The 23,853-nt window shown below is 54.3% G+C and overlaps 2 protein-coding genes and 1 non-coding gene across 4 annotated transcripts; all 3 read left to right on the forward strand.

Moving 5' to 3' along the window:
* Window positions 1-1,476: 1,476 nt before the first annotated feature.
* Window positions 1,477-4,930, forward strand: RPL18A (ribosomal protein L18a). Of its 2 annotated transcripts, none has more exons than XM_027548231.1 (5): window positions 1,477-1,584; window positions 2,928-3,107; window positions 3,645-3,774; window positions 4,444-4,553; window positions 4,775-4,930. In XM_027548231.1, exons 1-5 carry the CDS (start codon window positions 1,567-1,569, stop codon window positions 4,865-4,867), a joined length of 531 nt encoding a protein of 176 aa, XP_027404032.1. In that variant the 5' UTR covers window positions 1,477-1,566; the 3' UTR covers window positions 4,868-4,930. The 2 variants fall into 2 exon arrangements, with proteins under 2 accessions (XP_027404032.1, XP_027404033.1); XM_027548232.1 differs by lacking the exon at window positions 1,477-1,584 and adding an exon at window positions 2,329-2,523.
* LOC113896728 lies at window positions 4,191-4,324 on the forward strand. The gene has a single exon (XR_003512098.1). It is a non-coding gene; the product is annotated as a small nucleolar RNA SNORA68 (small nucleolar RNA).
* Window positions 4,931-11,484: 6,554 nt separating the features above from the next.
* SLC5A5 (solute carrier family 5 member 5) lies at window positions 11,485-23,559 on the forward strand. The gene is made up of 15 exons (XM_027548234.1): window positions 11,485-12,204; window positions 13,069-13,134; window positions 13,483-13,534; window positions 13,715-13,782; window positions 14,656-14,810; window positions 15,204-15,344; window positions 15,419-15,548; window positions 16,319-16,407; window positions 17,094-17,206; window positions 17,281-17,351; window positions 17,757-17,843; window positions 17,925-18,118; window positions 20,433-20,557; window positions 21,308-21,423; window positions 22,516-23,559. Exons 1-15 carry the CDS (start codon window positions 11,848-11,850, stop codon window positions 22,678-22,680), a joined length of 1,929 nt encoding a protein of 642 aa, XP_027404035.1. The 5' UTR covers window positions 11,485-11,847; the 3' UTR covers window positions 22,681-23,559.
* Window positions 23,560-23,853: the final 294 nt, after the last annotated feature.

Raw genomic sequence — 23,853 nt, forward strand, 5'->3', positions numbered from 1 at the left:
TGCTAAGCGCAGAGCTTCCAAAGGTGGGGCTGCCCCTTGATCATTTTTAGCAGCCCCATAAACCCCCACCCCCCAAGCCCCAAGCCCTACTCCGCCTCAGGATCTGTACTGGAAACAAGCAGATGGGGTTTGAATATTTGCTACTATGAAACACAGATCAGATCCTCCCATAATAATAATTACTATTCCATTGCTTAATGAATGTTTAGTGTGTTTGCTAAGTGTGTCTGACTCTGTGATTCCATGGACTGTAGCCCATCAGGCTCCTCTGTCCATGGGATTTACCAGGCAAGAATACTAGAGTGGGTTGCCATTTCCTTTTCCAGGGTATCTTCCTGGCCCAGGGATGGAATCTGCATCTCTTGGCAGGCAGATTCTTTACCACTGAGCCACCAGGAAAACCTTTAATGAATGTTAGCACTTGTTAACTGCTCTGTACCTGGCCTTTCACACAAGTTGAGTGTGAATGAGTGTTACGTGCTCAGTCCCATCCAACTCTTTGCGACCTCATGGACCATAGCCAGCCAGGCTCCACTTAAGGAATTTTCCAGGCAAGGATACTGCAGTGGGTTGCCATTTCCTGCTCCATGGGATCTTTCCGACCCAGGGATCTAACCTGTGTCTCTTGGCGGGTGGATACTTGACCACTGCGCCACCTGGGAAGCCAGTATGGTAACATTACTAGGAAAAAAAAACACCAGTACTATTTCCATTTTGGGCTTCCCTGGTGGCTCAAACGGTAAAGAATCCGCCTGCAATGCGGGACTCCTGGGTTCGATCCCTGAACTGGGAAGACCCCCTGGAGGAGGGCATGGCAAACCCACTCCAGTATTCTTCCTGCTGCTGCAAAGTCGCTTCAGTCGTGTCCGACTGTGTGTGACCCCATAGACGGCAGCCCACCAGGCTCCCCCGTCCCTGGGATTCTCCAGGCAAAAACACTGGAGTGGGTTGCCATTTCCTTTTCCAATGCATGAAAGTGAAAAGTGAAAGGGAAGTCGCTCAGTTGTGTCCGACTCTTCGAGACCCCATGGGCTGCAGGCTACCCATGGGGTCCTACCATGGGTACCAGGCTCCTCCGTCCATGGGATTCTCCAGGCAAGTATTCTTCCATGGGGTCGCAAAGAGTCAACACGACTGAGCGACTAAGCACACATTCCCATTTTACAGAAGAGAACGCTCAGGTCCTGGAGCCTCATCACCGGGACGATGATGCACACAGATAGATGTAAAGGCAGGAACCTGGAACCGGCCTCCGAGACCGCCCAGTGTACCTACAACTCCCGGCATGCCGCGCGCACCGACGCTCCCTTACGCCTCGCTAGAACAGGAGGCCTAGTTGCGCTGCGTCTCGGGAATTGTAGTCTCGCCGCAAAGGGAGGCCGGGCTCTGAGAGGTTGGTGGATCTGGAGTTAACGAACAAGCAAATCTTATTGAGCTCGGGGCTGAGGAGCCAATGGGCTTGCGGCATCTAAAGGGAGGGACTTCCGGCCGCGAAATCAAGGTGAGCGGCTGCGCGAGGGCGGCCACTTCCTTTCCGAGGGTGGCGGCGGTCGTGGGTAGAGCGCCATGAAGGCCTCAGGGACGGTAAGGCTGGCGCGGTGGGGCAAGGAGTCAGAGAATGCGACGCGGACTGAATCGGGGGCTGCGGGAGGAGGCATGGGACACCCGGGGAGTGCGCGTTCCGGTTAGGGCCAGTGCGCCGAGGTCCCCAGTTGCGGCCAACATGGCGGCCACTGCGGAGCCGCGTGGGGAGGCCAGAGCGTGGCCCGGGCCGGCTCGGGAACCGCGGGGTCCGGGGAGTCCGAGTCTCCTTTCCACAGAAAGAGACAAATTGAGCGGCGTGGAAACACGCGCCACGGGACCTCATCGACCTTCCGAGCCTCAGTTTCTCCTTTTGCGAAGTGAATATGGTGCCAAGGGTGGGAGTTGGCGGGCAATAGTGTTGTGTTTTCTTGGTATGGCTGTAAGAGAAGTAGAAGAAAATTATTATAACTCGGGGCTGACATGGGGAGTGGGAGTCTTAACCGCTGTGGCAGGTGCTGGGCAAAATCAGCGTTAGGGCTCAGAGATGGAAGAGTAGACCCTGCGGAGAAGCATTTTGGGTGGGTCATTCTCAGCTTTCCAGCTCCAGTTTGCACACTGGAAAGGGGTCCGATCGCATCGGTCCCTTCCTGAATGGGTGGTCTGGGAGGCCGATGAGTCAGATTGAGAGGTTAAAGTAAGAATGGAGTTTGTGATGTTTGGGGTTATTTTCTGCTGACATTAATTAGTAAAATGGTGATGAGCCATTTTGTGGAGATGGCTCCTTTCTACTGTATCCCAGGATTTGAACGTAGCAGATATCATCCCTGTTGCATCTGTACAAACAGAGAGCTTCTGCTTGGGAGTCCAAACCTCTTGGACTGCAACTGGGAAACTGAGACAGCTGCAAGTCATGACCTAAGTCCGGGAAACCCATAGCTGGGCAGGGAGCTGGATTCTTGTCCTGATTCTGCCTGGAGTTGGCTGTGAGATTCCCAGCCGGTCAGTCTCTGGAGTCCCGAATTTTCATTTTGACAGGTTGTTGTGTACTAGATGAGGTGTTGGAGGAAGGAGGCAACCCCCGCCTCCCCCCGGGTCTATGCCTAGCTAATGTGAAGGGAGAGAGGGGCTGAGAGCCTCACCCAGCTTTCCTGAGCCAGGGCAAAGGGCATTCAGGCACCTGGGTTAATCCTCCCCACTCTCACTCCTTTTTATGTGGAAGGCTTGGACACTGGAATGACCCCCAGTCACCCAGATATCCCAGGAAGGCGCTGGGGTGGGACTTGACCCTCTCTATCCCCTGATCCGGTTGTCAACAGGCTTGGGGAAGGGAGCAGAGTGAGTCTCCGCAGTCGCCTCTAGACTTCGGGTGCTGGTCCCCACCTCAACCACTGTTTCTTTTTTAGCTTCGAGAGTATAAGGTGGTGGGGCGCTGCCTGCCGACCCCCAAATGCCACACGCCACCCCTCTATCGCATGAGAATTTTTGCGCCTAATCATGTTGTTGCCAAGTCCCGCTTCTGGTACTTTGTGTCTCAGTTGAAGAAGATGAAGAAATCCTCGGGGGAAATTGTCTACTGTGGACAGGTATGGGGTGTCTGAAGCTGGGTGGGATTGGGGTGAATTTACACTTTGCCATGGGGCATCTGTCACCCTTCAGAGTTAGCAGACTTTACAGCCTCTGATCCTGTTCCTTTGTAGTCTTCATGCCCTACATTAGGATGGGTTAGGTGGCTTGGTGCCCTTTACCTAATGAGAAAACCCTGGGCTTCATCTGTAAAGTGGAGGGGGCGGTGCTGGACTCTGCACAGTGAGGCTGCATTGGGTAACTGATGGTTTTATGGCCCAGATGGTCCCAAGAGAATTGTTGGTTGGTTGGGGGGATTCCGAAGTTTTGTCGGTCCCCGTCGGGGGAGCATCCCAGCCTGGACTGCCCTGCATCCCTCTGGTTAGCGTGGAGATTTCCCCTCAGGTGCCTGAAGGTGCTGGGACTGGGAGACGGGCAAGAGAGGTCCAGGGACTGGACCATCCTTCGTAGCTTTGGAGGCAGAGGTTCAGGAATGGTGGGGGGCCCTGGTCGAGGCCCACTTGTTCTATCCTCAGCCCGTGTCCTCTCCTTGACAGGTGTTCGAGAAATCCCCCTTGCGAGTGAAGAACTTCGGCATCTGGCTGCGCTATGACTCCCGCAGCGGCACCCACAACATGTACCGGGAGTACCGGGATCTGACCACTGCGGGCGCCGTCACCCAGTGCTGTAAGCCGCCGGGCCTCTACTTTAGACTCAACAGGGCAGGCACCTGCAGCTCAGTCTGACACTTCCCTGTCAGACAGATGCACAGGAAATGCAAGAGGCTTCTTGGGCTAGGGGGCAGTCCTCAGGGATCGAGGCAGGGGAGGTATTTGCTTTGGGTTAGGAGTGGAGAGGATGCCCCAAGTGTGCCTTTTTCTGGAACCTGGCAATAAGTGGACTTGGGCCGGGGGTGGGTGGAGAGGAGGGGGTCTGGTTCACCAGCACCAACTGTATCTGAACCTCCTCTTGAGGTTTAAGGTCAGCCCTTATATAGATGCAGCTACCTCCCAGAAACCTAGTCCAGCCCCTGTCCGGGGATGGGACCTGGCATTAGCAACCCTGGGTGCTCCCAGCGTGTGTCACCTGCCGGGACCAGAATCCAAGCACCTAAACCCAAGAACTGCTGTTTCTTGTAGCAGTGGTTTAAACAGAGGTGCTAACAGCAAATGTTACCTCGTCGCCTTTGTGGGGCTGCAGCCGTGCCCCTCAAAGTGAATTTGGAGGTTCTACACACTTGGTAGCCGGAGCCTGCTGGGGCCAGATGCTTTGGCTATTTGGTCCCCGAGTGCCCTCCTTCCCCACCCATGATGGAAAAGTGTACACATTCACCCTGCCCCCTGCTGGTCTCTGCAGACCGAGACATGGGCGCCCGGCACCGAGCCCGGGCCCACTCAATCCAGATCATGAAGGTGGAGGAGATCGCAGCCAGCAAGTGCCGCCGACCCGCGGTCAAGCAGTTCCACGTGAGTGCCCTCCGGGTCCTGCTGGGCGGGCTGGGCTGAGGGGGCTCTCTTGGAACACCAGACTGGTCTGGCAGCTCCCCCAGCCTTCGGAGATGCAATGAGGCAGCGGGTTTGACGCAGGAGCCCAGTGGGGGGTGGCCACACCTCAGTGGTCCCTGGGAGACAAGGTTAAGAGCCTTCCACCACCGCCACCCTCCCTTACCTGCCTCTTCTTGTCCCAGGACTCCAAGATCAAGTTCCCACTGCCCCACCGGGTCCTCCGTCGCCAGCACAAGCCACGCTTCACCACCAAGAGGCCCAACACCTTCTTTTAGGTTCAGGCCCTCTGTCCCCAGGGCTGCACAAATAAAACTTAGTGGGAAAACTGAGTGCCCATATACACTTCTTGTTTTCTTTACACACCCTGCAGAACTCAAAAGGGTGCAGCCAAGCTGTGAGTGCGCTGGGGGGGGGTCCTCTTCTCCTTGAGTAGGGCCCCAGCACTGGATTCTCCCTAAGGGGAGGTGGTCTAGGAAGGGCAAGCTCCTCCCCACTCAGCTCTCTTCATTCAGTGCCGTCAGGCAGCTCTGCTGTGAGCTTCGGGGTGTGCTGCAGGCCCCAGCTTTGGCCCCAGATCTGGTTTGCCTGCCATGTTATACGTATTTCTCAGCTCTGTGCCACCCCCCCCCCCCCCATCATTTCTTGGTGGTAAAAGGACAGCTGCACCCTAGGGGAAAGCCTGTGGGTTTGATTCTATTCTAGGTGTGATCTTCCCTACCTAGCCTCCAGTCCTGTTGTAGATCCTCAGAGCAGGCACAAGGGGGCGCCCAAGAGCGTTGTGCGCCTGCTATGCTAGCTTGTTTCCCCTCCGCCAGCTGGGGGCCCCTTGAATGAAGCTGTCCTAATCCCACCTAGGAGGCCACGGTCTCTCAGCGGGCATCTGTCTACTTGAGGCCTGGGGAATTCCAGGCATGAAGCTAATCCCACCCTGAGCTCCTCAACCAGGAGGCTGAGGCACAGCTAAGAATTCAGTTCTTGGTGGTGTCACCTTGGACAATCCAGGCACTTTGTACCTTGGTGTCATCCTCAGAAGATCAGGGCACTGACTAGACTTGCTCAGCTGCCTTGGGGAGTCACTGTTCTGCAGGCAGTGGATACACAGGTCAGTCAGGGCCTGCCTTGTCTTCCAGAGAACCGTGGATGGGGAAGAAGCTGCGGCACAAAGAGGTAGTGTGGAGTGGGGGCTGGGAGGAGCATGGTCCTGGACAAGGGCACAGCCTCCCCTCCCCAACCTGGCCAAGGAGGGGTTTAGTTGGCGTGATGATCTTGGGTGGTTTCCAGAAAATCGGCTCACTTCAAATCCCACCTGTTCTTGGAGAGGTTCCCGGGGCAGGTCTCAGGCATGGCTAACCATTCTCACGGGAAAGACAGGCCCTGGGTCCTTGGTGACTGCTTTGCCTGTTCTAGCCCCTGCCTGGGGCTTGCCAGTGGTGAAGAGCCTGCCTGCACATGCGGGAACGTAAGAGACACGTGTTCAGTCCCTGGGTCGGGAAGATCCCCTGGAGGAGGGCGTGGCAGCCCACTCCAGTATTCTTGCCTGGAGGATCCATGGACAGAGGAGCCTGGCGGGCTACAGTCCATGGTCACTAAGAGTCAGAACTGAAGTGACTGAGCTCACACAGGCCAGCACCGGCGGCTCTTCCCTACCTCCCTACATTGCTGAGCCCTCTGCCTAGACCACAGATCACTGCCTCACTGGAGATTGTAGACCATACAGTGATGGAGTCACAGGACTGTCCCACACCAGACTGAGGGCACAGACCACATGTGTCACTGTGACCCCAGGAGGAGTTAAAAATAATCTGAGGGTCATGGTGGCCAATGAACACTCTTCTACCCCCATCTGCACCACGTGGGTAAGCCCAGATCTGGCAGTGCTGGGCCAGATTTTGTGTATTAATGCCAAAATGCCTACCACTAACATACTAATTAACTCTCAATAAGAGGACTATTTTCCTTCAACCTTGCCAACACCACGGGTGAACTAGCTGATGGCTGAAAGGAAACCTTAGGATTTGCTTTCCCTTATGTGGAAAGCATTCTGTCCTGAGACAAATCGCTCATAGAAAAAAATCTCAGGAACTTGACTCGTTCCTCTCAGGGGCTGCTGAGTTGGTAAGATACAGGCATTCCTTAGTGGTGCAGTGGTTGGGACTCCATGACTAACTGCTGGGGCCTGGGTTCGATCCCCGGTCGGGAACTAAAGATCCTGCAGGCCTTGTGATGTGGCCAAAAAAAAAAAGCTCAGGTATGTGGAGCAAAAGGCTGAAGAAATTTCCCCACATATGCTATAAATGCTTTTTCCTCAGGGCAGTTCCTCCTGATTTTTAAGATATATTTGTCCGGCCAAATTTTTCTGGAATATTTGCTTAGATAATTTCATTAACCCTGTGATTTCTGGCAGAAATTCCTGGTTACCCTAAAGATTTCTTCTCTCTCATTAATAGGTGTCTCCATATCTAGATGCCACCCAAGAAAAGTTTGGCAGCTTCCTTTCCATTAAAGGATGGGCGTGTGATACTAGCAGTAGTGATGCATGCATTTCCAGGAAATAATCTGGCTGGGATATAGGAACATGGCTGGTTCTCCAGCAGTAGTTTGGCCAAGAAACTCCTGATCTCTGTTCCTGGGGCAGGTCACAGCCCACTCTGAGCCTTAGTTTTTTCCTGTATAAACTGGAAACGGTGATCTCTTAGGTTTCAGGCTTCAGATGAGCTAGAGGTTGAGAGGCCAGAAATGTCAGGTGGGAGAATATACCACCAGGAAAGTGGAAGGCCAGGGAGGGCCCCACAAAGGCCCCTCATGCACACCCACCCCCGCCTTGAAGCTCTGCCAAAATTTCATCCACATTACAGCCTGGGAACCAGCTGGGGAATGGGGTCAATCTCATAGGAGGCCCTCAGCTTGCTAACACACCTACTCATACCCCCATCCTGCAGTCTACTTGTCGCATAACCTTGTCCATTGACACCACCTACCACGTGACCACCCCTGGCAACTACCCCACAAAGCGTGCATAGCGCAGTCGTCCAGAAGCTGGCTAGAGGTGAGGACCACTGAGGCGAACCCTCAAGTCTCCAGTGGTAGTTGTGCCAGGACCAACCAGCACAAAGGCCCGGAGCCAGGGAGAAATGGGCCCTTCTGTGTGGGCCTGTGGAGCAAGACGGGCCACCTGGATTGCTGGCTCCCCTCAGCGGTCAGCTCGGGCCCAGGGACAAGACTTTCCCAGGCTCACGCAGCCAACCCAAAGGTGGGCAGGAATCTGCACCTCACAGGCCCTTAGGTGCTGAGGCACTTCCAGGTCCCGCCCCCGGGCTTCTCCAGGTGCTGGGTGTCCCATACTGGACAGGGCTGGGAGCCCTGGAGGAGAGCCGCACCTCCCTGACCCACCCCGCACCTCATTTCTGTGTCAGGCAAGGCAACCGGGGGCCCCGGGTGACCCGTGATAGATCCTGAAACCCAGAGAGACTCTGGGAACCACAGGATCAGAATCCTCAGGACTTGGAATCAGGGAATCTTCCAGGAAATGACAGCCACTGGTAAAAATGGTTTGCTTTTACTGAAAGCAGGATGGGATGTTCAAGGACATACCCAGCAGGTCATGCTAGAACAGCTCACAACCTCTCTGACCCCTGCCCTGTCTCCAAGGAGACATGAGAACACTGGGGATGCCCAGTCAGCAGCCAGGAGTGGTGGCAACAGAAATCCTCTCAGCACCCCGACATCCCTGCCCCGTTTGCTTAGACCACTGCTGCTGGGCTCTCGGGGACTGCCCTGTTCCTCTCCCCCATCCAGGGGGAGTCCTCGGGTCCTGCCTGCCCTCCTCCCATCCCATAATTGTAATCACAGTCAGGGAAGGCATAACTGCTTCCCCTTTCTCCCTGCCCTCCTCCACACTTCCCCCCGCCCCCCACCAACCACCCAGCAGGGCTTCCAATTCTGAGCCTACCATCCAGGAAATCCACAACATGTTCTGAATCTACCCATTTTTCCCCACCCTCAACCCCTGCCGTGGACCTGGTGGGTTTTTCAGAACCTGTGGTGATTTAGTCGCTAAGTCGTGCCCAAATCTTATGACCCCATGGCCTGCCAGGCTCTTCTGTCCATGGGATTTCCCAAGCAAGCAAGCATGCTGGGGTGGGTTGCCAGTTCCTTCTCCAGGGGTCTTCCTGACCCAGGGATCGAACCTGAGTCTCCTTTGCAGGTGGACTCTTCATCAACTGACCCATCAGGGAAACTAGGTCCCTCATTTGCTCCAGACTCTCCAATTTCTCCCACCCAGTTCCCTCAGAATAAAATCCAGACCCCTTCCAAGGCTCAAGGTCTACAGTGATCCTCCCTGTCCTGCTCTTTCCAACCTCAGAGCCCTATCCCCAGCTCTCTCCAAACCTGGCTCATTCTCTGCCTGCAGGGTCCTTCTCTGAGGCCTCACATTAAGTGTCCCCCACCTCCCTCCCCCAGGCTGTCTCCATCTCTGACCTTGCTTCACTCTTGTCATCTGTTAGCTTCTGAAATGGGTATTCGTCTGCTGGCTTGATCAGAGCCCTGTGGCCACGAGCAGGGCATGTCCACCTGGATCCTGTTGTGTGCCCAGTGGCTGGTGCAGGACCCTGCACACAGTAGGTGCTTAATGAAAGGGACTCAGCCCAAGTGTTGTCTGCAGCCTGGACCCTCCTTCTACCAGGGTAGGAGAAGAGAGGAGCTGGCAAGGGACAATTCCCCACCCCAAACCCCTTGGGGAGACAGGACAGCTTTTGCCCGAACTTGCATCAATCTGCATATATTTGCATTTTATTGCTTGCCTTTGTGGGGAATCTTCCAGCATTTCCCTTTCCCAACAGGTTTTTGAGGAGGATGCAGCAGAGAAGGGAAGGGAGGAGGAACGTGGTATCCTCCGCAGCCTTCTGGCAAAGGCAAAGGGTGTTCAGTTCAGTTCAGTTGCTTAGTCCTGTCCGACTCTTTGTGACCCCATGAACCGCAGCATGCCAGGCCTCCCTGTCCATCATCAACTGCTGGAGTTTACTCAAACCCATGTCCATTAAGTTGGTGATGCCATCCAACCATCTCACCCTCTGTCGTCCCCTTCTTCTCCCGCCTTCAATCTTTCCCAGCATCAGGGTCTTTTCCAGTGAGTCAGCTCTTTGCATCAGGTGGCCAAAGTATTGGAGTTTTAGCTTCAACATCAGTCCTTCCAATGAATATTCAGGACTGATTTCCTTTAGGATGGACTGGTTGGATCTCCTTGCAGTCCAACGGACTCTCAAGAGTCTTCTCCAACACCAGAGTTCAAAAGCATCAATTCGGCGCTCAGCTTTCTTTATAGTCCAACTCTCACATCCATACATGACCACAGGAAAACCCATAGCCTTGACTAGACGGACCTTTGTTGGCAAAGTAATGTCTCTGCTTTTTAATATGCTAAGTTGGTCATAACTTTCCTTCCAAGGAGTAAGCGTCTTTTAATTTCATGGCTGCAGTCACCATCTGCAGTGATTTTGAAGCCCCCCAAAATAAAGTCTATCACTGTTTCCACTGTGTCCCCATCTATTTGCTATGAAGTGATGGGACCAGATACCATGATCTTAGTTTTCTGAATGTTGAGCTTTAAGCCAACTTTTTCACTCTCTTTCACTTTCATCAAGAGGCTCTTTAGTTCTTCTTCGCTTTCTGCCATAAAGTGAAAGGTGCATCCCAGCAGACAGTAGATGCCCGTGAGGAGCCGCGGCATCGCATCTCCAAGGAGGAGTAGGTCGGCTCTGCAGCCCTGCATGGCGACAGAATAAGACAGTCCTGGGTCAAACGAGAGGCTGCCTGGCCGTCACTGGACCCAGCTTGGGTAATGTGTGTAGGCCAGAGGAGGCCACCAGGGGGCGGCAGAGGCCGAGGAGGGTCCCAGTGCCCTAGGAGGACAGATTCTCAGATCCCTCCCGCTTATGGAGGAGGGAATCCAGCTTTTGGAGGTCCACCTAGGACTCGAACCCAGGGGCCAGAACCTCCAGATGACAAAGTGTGGGTTTCTTGAGGGCATGACCCAAGACAAGGGACTGCCTCTTCCTCTGTACCTCTGGTCTCATTTGTGGGACATGCCAGACCCTACTTCCCCAGGTAGTCATGTCCTTCCATTTTTTGGGAACATGGTCATAGACAGCCCCTCTGCCATGACCACCATTTTACACTTAATGTCTGGCACAGAGTAGACTCTCAATGCATGTTTGGTGAAGGAACCAATGAATACATGAAGAAATGAATGAATGAGGTACTTGTTCTGTGCCAGGCTTGTGTTATACAGGTTCAGTTTGTTCCTCTGAGGCAAGGGCTATTTTATGCCCATTTACAGATGGGGAAACTGAGGCCCAGAGAGACGCAGTCTCTCTCAAATATGGATGGCATTCAGGACTTGAAGGAACCTGTTGCCTTCCACTCAACTTAGCCTGAGGGCCAGGTTTGGTGATGCCCTCCTGCTAGGCTCTAGAGAAATGGAGAGGGTCAAAGTGCCAATTGAGGGAGGGGTTCAAGCAGAGCAAATTTTCCCTATGGGACCGTGCAACCTTGAAAGTAACCCCAGTTCTGTGGGCGAGTGAGCTCCCCTTAGCTCAGGGTACAAAAGCACAACAGGGATCTGAACGCTGGGCCCCTGCTCCCAGCTGTGTGGCCTCAGTTTCCCCACCTGTCCTAGGGAGACATTAACAGTTTATGGTCAGCGGAAAGTGCCCCACAAAGCAGGGGGGAAGGGGGCATTTGGGAGCCTCCCCCCAGCCCCGAGCAGCCACCTAAGTGTCCTGTCCACAGGGCGGAACGGGTGCGGGTCCTGCCCGCCCCAGGTCTGGGGGCGGAGTCTCGCCGACCCGGAGCCCAATAAATCCGCCGCCCGCCGCCGGCGGGAGCTGCCCCTTTAAGCCCCACCAAGACCTCCTGCTGTCAGCCCTGAGCACAGCTCCCAAGGACGGGGACAGACGTCCGGGCGGGGGGACGTACCGCTTGCACCGGGCGCCTGGACGGAGCGAGAGACCAGGTGGACGGACAGACAGACGCGAAGACGAAGAGGGGTGACAGGGAGGCAGAGGAGCTGCAGCGAGGAGCCAGTTTTCTCACCCAGGGAGCCCCGGGCCGCGGGGGCCCAAAGGGGACAGGCGCGCAGTGTCGCTGCCGCCGCTGAGCATCCTGCTACCTGCGCGCTGTCTTGCCTCCTCGGCCGCTGCAAACTTCCCTCAGCCGAGACACGCGGGGTGGCTGGAAGGGGCCGAGGACGCACCTCATGGCCACCGTCGAGGCAAAGGAGCGGGCCACGTTCGGAGCCTGGGACTACGGGGTCTTCGCCCTTATGCTACTGGTGTCTACCGGCATCGGGCTGTGGGTCGGGGTAGCGCGAGGCGGGCAGCGCAGCGCCGAGGACTTCTTCACTGGGGGTCGGCGCCTGTCCGCCCTGCCGGTGGGCCTCTCGCTGGCCGCCAGCTTCATGTCGGCGGTCCAGGTGCTGGGGGTGCCAGCCGAGGCCTATCGCTATGGCCTCAAGTTCCTCTGGATGTGCCTGGGACAGCTGCTCAACTCTCTGCTCACTGCCCTGCTCTTCCTGCCGGTCTTCTACCGCCTGGGCCTCACCAGCACCTACGAGGTACTGGGCAGGGACCCGAAGGGCCTGAGGACCTGCCTGACTGTGAACGCGGGGACGCGGCAGGGGAGGCCCTAAGGCTCTGAACCGTGGTGCAGGGGGCCGCAGGCGGGCTCCCGGGTGCTGTAACTGGGGAGCCTCCGAGATGGACAGGTGGGGAGGGTTCTGGGAAGAAGCCGCAGGCAGTGAGGCCGGGGCAGGAAGGAGGAAGAGGAGCCGGCGTCCCGGTTCTCTTTGGTGGAAACTTGCTCAGGGCGGAGTCAGGCTCGGCCAGGGGCGCGCTCACACGTGAACAGGCACACCCCTACCCCCCCGCCCCGCAAGCCTGGGCTTGCGTCCACCCGAGTGACTGCCTGGAGGCAGGCTCCGGATTCGCAATCCCGCTTCCCCGCAGCTTGCTTCCTACCTTCCTCGAGGGGTTGCCTCTCCGCTCGGGTTGCCCAAGACCTCGCTCCGGGGCAGTGAGCACGAAGATTACAATCTTGACCGGTCGTACAGTAGACAGCCAGTCACAGGCACTGTCTGTATCTTGCGAAAGTTGACTCAGAGCGGCGGCAGCCCCAGGGGAACGATCAGACATGCGTGGGAGCGTGTGGGACCAACGTGTGCACTCTTGATGGTGCAGTCCTACGGGCACACGCCCTATGCACAGGCGCGGGGATGGCGAGTGTGCACAAGTGTGTGCAGATAGATTGGAAAGGATGCTTGGCGGGAGCCCTCCGCCCCCCTCTCCCCCGTGGGCAAGAGTGTGGAGTTGGCCTCCTGTGGGCGGGCAGAAGCCAAGAGGGCGGGTGAAGGACCCAGAAGCCTCGGGTCCCTGAATGGGGACTCTCCAGGTGACCACGAGCCCTCGGCTTCTCCTTGTAGTACCTGGAGATGCGCTTCAGCCGGGCTGTGCGGCTCTGCGGGACTCTGCAGTACCTGGTGGCTACAGTGAGTGGCCTCGGCCCCGCACTCGCCCCCAGGGTCCAGCTCGGGTCAAATATCGGGTGGTTACGCCCACAACCCTGCTCCCACCCCTCACGACCCCACTCCCACTCTACAAAGCCTTGTCCAGGCCCCACCCACAATCCTCCTGGCCCCGCCCTAGGAGGCTCTATTTGCAAGTCTGGCCCACCGGCCTCTCACAGACCTCCTACCTGACCCCATCCCGATCCCGCGTGGCCCGGCCCATCTGCCCTCAGTCAAGTACCCCAACCGGCCTCCTCCCCCTAGCTCCTTCCTAATACCCTCTTCGCACAGGTGCCCCCCAACCTCCCGGCCCTTGCCCTCTATCTGCAGATGCTGTATACCGGCATAGTGATCTACGCCCCCGCGCTCATCCTGAACCAAGGTTTGAATGGGCGGGGGTGGGGAGGGGTGGTGGCGGGAAGGAACAAAGGCTTAGAGACTTGCCGGGGTGAGGGACAGCTCTAGGAGAGAAGAATCCTACTTGACTCCCCAAAAGGCCCCAGGACAGTGAAAGCCAAGCTTTCCGCCTGCAAATTGACCTAACAGGAGGGTTTCCTTGCAGTGACAGGGCTGGACATCTGGGCATCGCTCCTGTCTACCGGAATCATCTGCACCTTCTACACTACTGTGGTGAATGTCCCTCTACCCCACCCCACGTGGGCTGCATGCCCACTGAGTGGGAGAGCCCCTGGGCAGGCCCATTCACTTCCCTCCCTTCCCTTTCTCCAGAGGAAGACTGTGTCCCAACTGGGCCTACTTCCTCATCTTTATTATGAAAGGTGATTTGAAAGGCTTATTGCTGAAAGTCCAAGGATAAGGCATGGCTGGATCCAGGGACTACAACAGAGCCCTCTGTGTTCTCTCCCATCTGTTAAGAACCTCATTAGCTCTGGGCTTTCATCCCTTTGGGCTTTATTCTAGCAGAAAGTGAGTTCCTGTTTCAGGATGGACTGACTGAAGTCCCAGGAGGGTTCTGTCTGGCTGGCACTGGTATTCAGTGAAGGATGAGCCATTCGCAGAGGTTTGGGGAGCTAGGATGTTCTGTTGGCTATTCCTGGAGTTGGGAGCAAGATTAGCCTCACCTGAATGACCTGGAAGTGCGGAAGGAAACCGAGGAGCTGCCAAGGGAAGGCAGAGATGTGAAGGCTGGACGGGTAAAAACAACAGCTAATAATAACAGCAGTAGTAATAATGATAATAATAGTGGCAGCCATCACTCACTGAACACTTGTATGTGACAGATGCTCATCCAAATATTTTTCTTGTATTAATTAATTTATTCCTTGCAATGATACCCCAAAGAAGGTACTATTATTAACCCATTTTACAGATGAGGAAACTGAGGCAGAGAAGACCATTGGTCCCAGCCACTACTGGAGGCCAGGCCAAATCCCCGCCAGGTCCCCCATCTGACTCCTCCTCCCTCCCACCTCTGCTCTGCCCTACAGGCCGCAGACAGATCCCCATCTGACCCCCTATCTCCCGCTCTGTCACACCTTGCAGGGCGGCATGAAGGCTGTGATCTGGACCGACGTATTTCAGGTCTTAGTGATGCTGAGTGGTTTCTGGGTTGTCCTGGCTCGTGGAACTGCGCTCGTGGGTGGACCTGGGCAAGTACTCGAGCTTGCCAAGAACCACTCCCGGATCAACCTGATGGAGTACGTGAAAATGTAGAGGAAGATATGGCAGAGTGATGGAGCTGGCATCTCTGCCCTGGGAGAAGCCAGCCAATGGCACCTCCCCCAGGAAGCCCTTCCTGCTCCCCTCCCCAAACAGAAAATCTAGACAACACCCTGGCTCCCCCTCTCTGGGAATTGAAGGCTCTCTGAGATCCCAGTTAAGCACAGAAAAAAAATGTTTTTTTTGATACATGCGGATGACTCAATAAACCCATGAAATTTTAGTCTGGCAAACTCCTGTTCACACTTCAAAACCTAGCCCCAAATGTCCCTTTAAGACCCATCAGGTCCAGAATAGGCATCTGGGGCAACTTGGGAGGGAGAAGTCAGCGTAGCATTCCCACATGGCTGACTTGCCCCGTCCTCATCCAGCTTTGACCTGGACCCGAGAAGCCGCTACACATTCTGGACTTTTGTTGTGGGTGGCACGTTGGTGTGGCTCTCCATGTACGGGGTGAACCAAGCACAGGTGCAGCGCTACGTGGCCTGTCGCACGGAGAAGCAAGCCAAGCTGTGAGTATTTGGCAGGGTGCCTCTGGGATGTGCCGGCCCCTGCCTGCAACCCTGAGACCACCTCGCCCCTCCAGGGCCGTGCTCATCAACCAGCTGGGCCTGTTCCTGATCGTGTCCAGCGCTGCGGCCTGTGGTGTCGTCATGTTCACGTTCTACCTTGACTGTGACCCTCTCCTGGCGGGGCGCATCTCTGCCCCAGACCAGGTGAGTCTGGTCCAGGCTCCTAGGCCACTCCTATCCACCCACCCCCACTGTGAGCCTCTGGGTGAGTCTCTGGGGGTGAAGCTGGAAAAGTATTCCTAGTGGAGAGATAGTCTGTGCAAATGTCCAGAGGCAGGGAAGAACTCAACACAGAGGAGGATCTGGGAGGTGAGGCAGTGTTATGGGGGAGGGGAGGGGCATTTCAGACTCCCTGAGGGATATCAAGGAGGCCATGGGACCACAGTTCAGCATGAAATGATGACACTGCCAGTAACGACCAGCTCTCACGTTCCAAGTACCTACACTGTGCCTCACGCCTCTTCACGAGCACTTAGTTTCCCATCAAAATCTTTCAACATGTGATGAGGCCAAGACTGCCATGGCCCTTGATTTACAGATGAGGAAACTGAGGCAGGAGATCAGAAGTAAAGCAATTTCCTGAGGTCCACAGGCAAGTCAGGGGTAGCACCAAGGCCAGGACCCAGACGTGCTCACTCTGGGGGGAGCTCTGACCATGGGGTTCAGAGTCCATGGGGTCGGATCCCAGACTGCCTGTGTAACCTCAAGCAAGGAGTGACCCCCTTTGGCCTGACTGGCTTCATCAGTAAAGTGGGAATGACTCAGGATCGCAGAGTCAGTCAACAAACATGCGCTGAGTGCCCACTGTGAGTCTGGTCTGCACTGGGTGTTGGGAATGTGCAGTGTGAGGACAGGTAGATGCCCTCACCCTTGGGGCATTGCTGTCCTGGAGGTTGACCCCTGACTCCCTTCAGTACATGCCCCTGCTGGTGCTGGACATCTTTGAGGACCTGCCTGGAGTCCCTGGGCTCTTTCTGGCCTGTGCCTACAGTGGCACCCTCAGGTGAGTGACCCTGCTCTCTCACTTGGCCACATCTGAGCCCCTGGGGCCTTGTTGTAATGTTCTGAGCATGTCCAGCGTTTACTGCTCAGTCCCCAGTAAGTGGGGTCTAGTGGAAGGCATACCCTGGGCACAAGGAGCCCAGATCCGGGATCTTTACCCCTGTTGCGCAGCAGGGTTACACTCAATTCCTTTCCCTTTCTTCTTTCTGTCCTCCCTCCCTCAAACAAATGTTTGTCGAGCACCTACAGGGCAGGTACTGCTGTTCTGAATACTGGGGCACAGCTGTGACCAAGCGGTCCCTGACTCCTGCCCTTGGGCCTCACACTCTGGCAGTTTCAGATCTCCCCTGACTTCTGGTCGCATCGCTGCTCCTGCTGTGACCACAGTCTATGTGGCTCTTCTCTGCACCCCATCACTGCTTTGTAATGAGACGTGTCATTCATGTCCTCAGTCATGGGTGTCCTTGCTCCCGTGAGGGTATCTCAGGTCTGCGGGGAGAGTGGGGAGGCGGACCTCTCCTCTGCTCTTGAAGGATTCTGTTGCCCAGGCCTCTGCCCTTGAGCTGGGCTGGGTCCTGGCAGGCCAGTTGGTGTGGGTAGCTGGGGGCCTCCTCAAACAGGTAAGCCCTGGGAGCAAGAGGTGGCCAGTCCCTGAGGACACCCTTCCTTTGTACTCCCCTGTTCCAGCACTGCATCCACCAGCATCAATGCCATGGCTGCCGTCACGGTGGAGGACCTCATCAAACCTCGGCTGCCGAGCCTGGCCCCTCGGAGACTGGTCATCATCTCCAAGGGGCTCTGTGAGTTGGGGGGACCTGGGTGGGGGGCCGGGGCAGCCTCTCCCCACTGACAGAGCCATCCCCATCCGCTACAGCGCTCATCTACGGCTCAGCTTGTCTCACCGTGGCGGCTCTGTCATCCCTGCTGGGGGGCGGTGTCCTCCAGGTAAGTACCCCACCCCCTCCAATCTTCCCAAGAGGTGAGACATCATCACTTTGAGACTCAGAGAAGGTTATACATGTCGATGGCAGAACTGAGTTCTGACACGCCACCAGCAGGATAGCCACCGCCTGGCCTGAAACAGGGATGCTGGGAGGTGGGAGTAGTGACCTGGCAGCAAGAAGGGCCTCCTCCTGGCATGGTCATGGAACCAGATTTGTCAGGAGAGAGAATCCGCATCTTTGGGAGAGAGAGAATAGGGGATCCCTTCCCCTTTAGAGAAACGGAGGCATAGAGGAGTCTCAAGACCGCCAGTGGAGTTCCCCAGGTCTTCCTTTCCCAGAGGGTAAACTGAGGCTAGGAAAGGTGGGACGACTCTGCCTTCAGTCGCCCTCGCACCCACTCTCCCAGGGCTCCTTCACCGTCATGGGCGTCATCAGCGGCCCTCTCCTCGGAGCCTTCATCCTGGGGATGTTCGTCCCCACCTGCAACACACCGGTGAGTATTAATAGGCGGGTGAGGGACGAGGAGTGCCAGGGGGTCAGCGTCGACCCCCGCTGACACTGGGTCCCTCACCAGGGCGTCCTGTCCGGGCTGGCAGTGGGCTTGGCGCTGTCGCTGTGGGTGGCCGTGGGCGCCACTCTGTACCCGCCTAGCGCGCAGTCCATGGGGGTCCTTCCGTCATCAGCATCCGGCTGTGCTGTGCCCTCAGCCAACGCCTCTGGTCTCCTGGACCCTCTTCTCACTGCCAACGCCTCCAGCAGGGTCTCCAGGTAAACTCTGAGCGGGGAAGCGAGGCCAGAGAGAGTGTGGTTGCGGAGGGATCCTGAAGCGGAGTCCCTACTGGGAAGGAGAAGATGCGGGGCGGAGCTTGGGAATCGGGGAGTAGGGCGTTCCCCGCAGAAGGAAGAGAAAGTGTGAAGTCTCTGAGGCCAGGGTTCAGTGTATGCTTTCCAACTATGGTGAGGTTAGAGTGGATTTAATGGCAGAAGAAAGGATAGGAGATGAGGTTCAACCAGAGAAATTGGATTCTTTTTAAACTGTGATATCATTTACAGACCAAAGTAGCCATTTAACAGCGGTTTCTAGTATATTCACCAGGTTATCCAACCATCACCACTATCTCAAGAACATTTTCATTACCTCAAAAACAAAAAAGACAAAAGCCCCAAACCCTGTACAATTTAGCAGTCACTGCCATTTTCACCTCCCTCTAGCCCCTGACTTCCCTGGAGGCTCAGACGGTAAAGAATCGGCCCGCAATGCGGAAGACATGGGTTCAGTCCCTGGGACGGGAAGATCCCCTTGAGAAGCGAATGGCTACCTAGTCCAGTATTCTGGCCTGGAGAATTCTATGGACTGTGTAATCCATGGGGTCACAAATGGTGGGACAGGACTGAGTGACTTTCGCTTCTAGCCCCAGGCAACCACTAATCTACTTTCTGTCGCTATGGCCTTGCCTGCCGAGGACGTTGGTATAAATGCAATTGTGCACCATACGGCCGGTTGTGCCCAGCTTCCTTCACTCAGAAGGGTGTTTTTAAGGGTTGTCCACACTGGAGTGTGTCCCAGTGCTTCATCCTTTTATGACCTCATAGTATTTCACTGTAGGGATGGACCAGTTTGGTTTATCCTTCATCAGTCGATGGGCATTTAGGTAGTTTCTACTTTTTGGTGAGTGTGACTGGTGCTGCTATGAACGTTTGTGTACAGGTGCTGGTGTGGACATATGTTTTCTTTTTTCTTGGTATATACCTAGGAGTAGAATTGCTGCGTCATATGGTAATTCTATATTTAGCGTTTAAGAAACCACTAGATTATTTTGCATAGCCACTGCATCATTTTACATTCCTACCAGAAATATATAAAGATTCCAACTTCTCCACATCCTTGCCAATACTTATTATTATCCCCTTCCTTTTTCTGAATTCTAACCATCCTACTGGATATGAAATAATACTCGTTGTGGTTTTGATTTGCATTTCCCTAATGACTAATGATGTTGACAGTCTTTTCATGTGCTTCTTGGCCATACTTATATCTTCTTTGGACAAATGTCTTCTCAAATCCCTTGCTCATTTTTTAATTGGGTCATTTGTCTGTACATATTGAGTTCTAATTTATATGTTCTTTATATCTTTATTCTTGATATTAGATCTTTATCAGATGTATGATTTGCAAATGTCTTCTCCCATTCTCTGTGTTATCTTTTCATTCTGTTGACAGTATCCTTTGATACACAAAAGTTTTCCATTTGGATAAAGTCCAATTTATCCTTTTTTTTTTTCTTTTTTACTGGAGTCGGTTTCCATTTCCTGCTCCAGGGGATCTTCCTGACCCAGGGATCAAACCTGCGCCTCCTGCATTGGCAGGCGGGTTCTTCACCACTGAGCCACCTGGGAAGCCCCTCTGTGATTGTTCTGTTTGGCCATGTTGTGCTGCTTGCGAGATCTTAGTTCCCTGACTAGGGGTTAGACACAAGCCCTCAGTAGTTAAAGTGTGGAATCCTAACCACTAGACGGTCAGGGAATTACCTCCGTTTTCTTTGGTTGCTTGAGCTTTTGGTGTCATATCTAAGAAAGTATTGCCAAACCCATGGTCATAAAGATTCATACCTGTTTTCTTCTTAGAGCTTAATTTGGTTTGATTCTGAGGGTGATAAGCAGAAGCAGGAGGCAGCCTGAGGTACATTTTATTTGTATGTGCTCAGTCATGTCCAACTCTTTGCAACTGTAGTGGACTGTAGTGTGCCACGGAATTCTCCAGGCAGGAATACTGGAGTGGGTTGCCATTTTCTCCTCCAGGGGATCCTGACCTAGGGATGAAACCCACGTCTCTTGCACCTCCTGCACTGGTAGGCAGATTCTTTACTGAGCCACCTAGGAAGCCCTGAGTTACGTTTTAGTAATGTTCCTCTGCTTGTGTGTAGACATTGCCTGAAGGTGTTGGTGGGATAGCAAGAAGGAAGGAGAATTGGCATACGTCCAGACAAGCAATCATGAAGGTCTGGGCTGGGTTGTGAGAGTGTAGACAGGAGGAAGCAAATGAAATGGATTTTAGATTCATGCTCATCTCTCTCTCTCTTAGCTTGGAAATGGACCCTGATCAGCAAACCTTAGCTGACAACTTCTATGCCATTTCCTATCTCTATTACGGTGCCTTGGGCACAGTGTGCACTGTGCTATGTGGAGCCCTTGTCAGCTGCCTGACGGGTAAGGAGGGTATATGGCATCCTTAGAGGTCACCCTGTCCACCTTCTGCCTCTAGGACCCACAGGGAGGGGGAGGAGGACCGTTCTGTCAGTCAGGCGGCCACTGTATACTGGCTGCATCTGCACCCTTTTGCTGCATCGCCTTCATGACACCCTCCACCTTGTGGGATTTGTCCTATTTTGCAAAGGCAGAAACTGAGGCATCCCCTTTCCACCTCTCTATTCTCTCTTCAGCTCCAAAGATAATGTCTTTGCTGGAGGATGTGGGATGGTGGGGGAGGGGTCACAAGACGCTGTCCTTGGTGCTGAAATATCTTTTCCCCGAAGTCTTGGCAACTCCGTGCCCTTCTGGAAACTCTGAATCCTGTCAAGAAGTGGAAAGAGATTAAAAGAAATCACTAGTGATAAGAATACCTATTCTTTCTTCCTGAGTCTCAGACTTTCCATTCACCAGGGCTCTACTGGGTCCTTCTCCAAGTTCGGCAATATTCTAGACACTGGGGACACAGCAGTAAATGGAGCCATGTGTTGGACGCTCCTGGCCACCCACTCTTGTCTATTACAACCTCTCACTGTGTAGATGAGAAAGTGAGGCCCAGAGAAGGGCAGAGACTTGCCAGTGTCCCCAGTGGGTCACTGTCAGATCTGGGTTTGGAAGCCATCAGAGATCCCCCTTTTCCTCCCCAGGGCTTCGTCTCCAGTTTTCTTGCCACCCTCCCTAAATAACTCCATTTTCTCTCTGCCCCCTCAGGCCCCACCAAGCGCAGTGCCCTGGGTCCTGGTCTACTCTGGTGGGACCTCATGCGGCAGACAGCATCAGTGGCCCCCAAGGAAGAGGTGGCCACCCTGGATGATGGTTTGATGAAGGTCAGTCTCAGGGCTGGGATCCCAGAGCAGGGGGAGGGGCAGTGAAGTGGCTTCAGGTGCTCTGTTTGTGACCTTAACTCAGGGAAGTGACATGGTGAGTCACCGTCTTCTTTCTCAACTTCTTACCGCCAGTGGAAAGGCGCAGCTGGGAGCTAGTACGTCTTCAACGCTTTCTATTACTCACTTTAACAAGGACTGAGCAGACTTTCATACTCTTTATTTTCATTGTATCTGTTTTTACAAATACCTCCGGTCTATGACAAGTGAAACTGGCTTGCCTTTCAGTTATTGACATAAAGTCTGTCCTGAAAATAAAATTGCTTAATTCAAACGTGAGTCAACTTAGAAAAAATCTTACATAAGAAACAGGATAGGGGGTAGACCAACATTGACCAGAGCCGTGTGGTTGCTATGGGAATGCCCTGAGTTTAGGAAACACTGTCCCTGGGGGGTCTGACCCAGGTCTGCTCCTGCTTTGGATTCCCCATTTCATTCCCTTATTCATTAAGCACTAGCTGTGTACCCAGACATGCTCTGGCAGGAGCAGAAGGAAGCTAAAGCAAGAAAGGAATAGGGTCTAAGCAGGTGGTGAGTATTAGGAAGAAAATAAAACAGGATATGGTGATGGGGGTGGCCTCTTGGATGAGGTGACGTTATTAATGTCCAGAATGAGAAGGAGACAACTACTGGGAAATCTGAGTGAAGGAGGAGGGCACAGCAGGTGCAAAGGTCCTGAGGTCAGAGCAGACTCAATGGTGAGGGCAGGGATTTGGGATTTGAAGTGTTTTAAAGCTTCCTCCAGCTGCTGTGGGGAAATAATTTGTTTTCTTGAAGAATAGGTGGAGTCAGAGAAAGGAGAGGTAGAGGCATCCATGGACGCACGGACAGGCTTGACCATAGGTGACACAGCCGTGGGGGAGAGAAGTGGGTGGAGGTTTTGGAGGCAGAAGGGACAGGACTTGCCAAGGTGATATTGTGCCACTCTTCCCAGGCTCTGTCCTCCCAGAGCTTCTGTCCCCATCTGGAGAATATCTGAGCTGACATGGCAGAAATGGGGGCTCTGACAGTGACTTTCTTCTCTCCTTCCCCCAGGGTGCTGAGGAGTTGCCCGCTGGAACCAAGAGGCCTTCTGACTTTCTGCCCACCGATGAGGACCATCTGCTTTACCTGGGTCAGAAGGAGGTGAATGGAGCTGGTTCCAGGCCACCAGGCAGTGAACATGACAAAGGTCTTGACCTGAAGGAGACAGACCTCTGAACCAGTTGGGGACTGACCACCTGGGATGGGACCTCAGGGGGCCCATCCCAGACCATAGGCCAATGGCCCTGGGCTCTGATTGGTTAGGTCACATCATATGCAAATAAACTTGGGGCTGCACAACCCCGCCCTATGGGAAGAGGTGAAGCCCCACTTCCAGAATATCATCTGATCCTGCCTCCTGCTTCCAGCCAGCCCCAAGTCTTAGATGCTATACCCCTGCCCATTCTCCCAAAACAGCCAGAGTTTTCTCTACCTATAAGAGAAAGAGGTTGGAGTCCCCTCTGGACAACATAGGAAACCCCCAGGCCCAACATTGGGGTCTGAGAAAGACCCCAGATCTTCCTGGGAGATATCTGAACCTTAACAATGATTTTGGAGGTCCTCAGGCCCAAATTCCTGTAACTCACTTCACAGATAGGGCAATTGAGGCCTGCAAAGGGCCACTGACTTGGCCAAGGTCACAGAACAAAACAGACTCATTGAGAGCTGGAGGTCAACTCTCCCTCCTTCATCTCCTCCTTGTTTTCCTCCCTTTGGCCTCTGATCTTGGGAGCAGAAAGACAGGAGAAAGGAGAAATAAGGTTGTCAGGCTTCCTTCTGTGCCTGGACACTTTTACCCATCTCATCCATTAAGGACCATGGACCAACTTTACAGAGGAAGAAACTGAGGCTCAGCAAGTCCAGTCAGGGAAGGGACAGGCCTGGGTGCTGCATGATACTGAGGCTCCATCAATGACATGTCACTGGTGTACAGAGTAAGATGGGCCAGGTGAGCTCACATACCAGAGACGCGTCTGACTGTCTGGCCCTTGGTTGGAGTCTTCATCCACACACATCAAATAAATGGACTCTTGATGTTCTGTCCTCTCTGAAAAATCATTCTGGCTGTTACCTTAAATCTCCACAGTCAGATCTGAGTGCAAATCTCTGTATCTCTTGCCCCGAGCCTGCGAAGAATAAACCTGAGTATTTAAAAGCATCAGAGCAAGGTGATCACTCCTGTACCAGGGTGCATTATACTGTCCTTCCAGACACATAGCTCCCTCTCCCCTCCTGACTCACTCCTGAAGCCTCCCCTCCTCACCCCATCCATGCATCAGCCCTTTTCACTCCATCCATGCATCAGCTGCTAGGGTTTCTGAGAGCTGTCTGTACACACCTCTATCCATG

Source organism: Bos indicus x Bos taurus, chromosome 7, assembly GCF_003369695.1.
Source record: "Bos indicus x Bos taurus breed Angus x Brahman F1 hybrid chromosome 7, Bos_hybrid_MaternalHap_v2.0, whole genome shotgun sequence".
In the NCBI taxonomy this organism is placed as follows: Eukaryota; Metazoa; Chordata; class Mammalia; order Artiodactyla; family Bovidae; genus Bos; species Bos indicus x Bos taurus.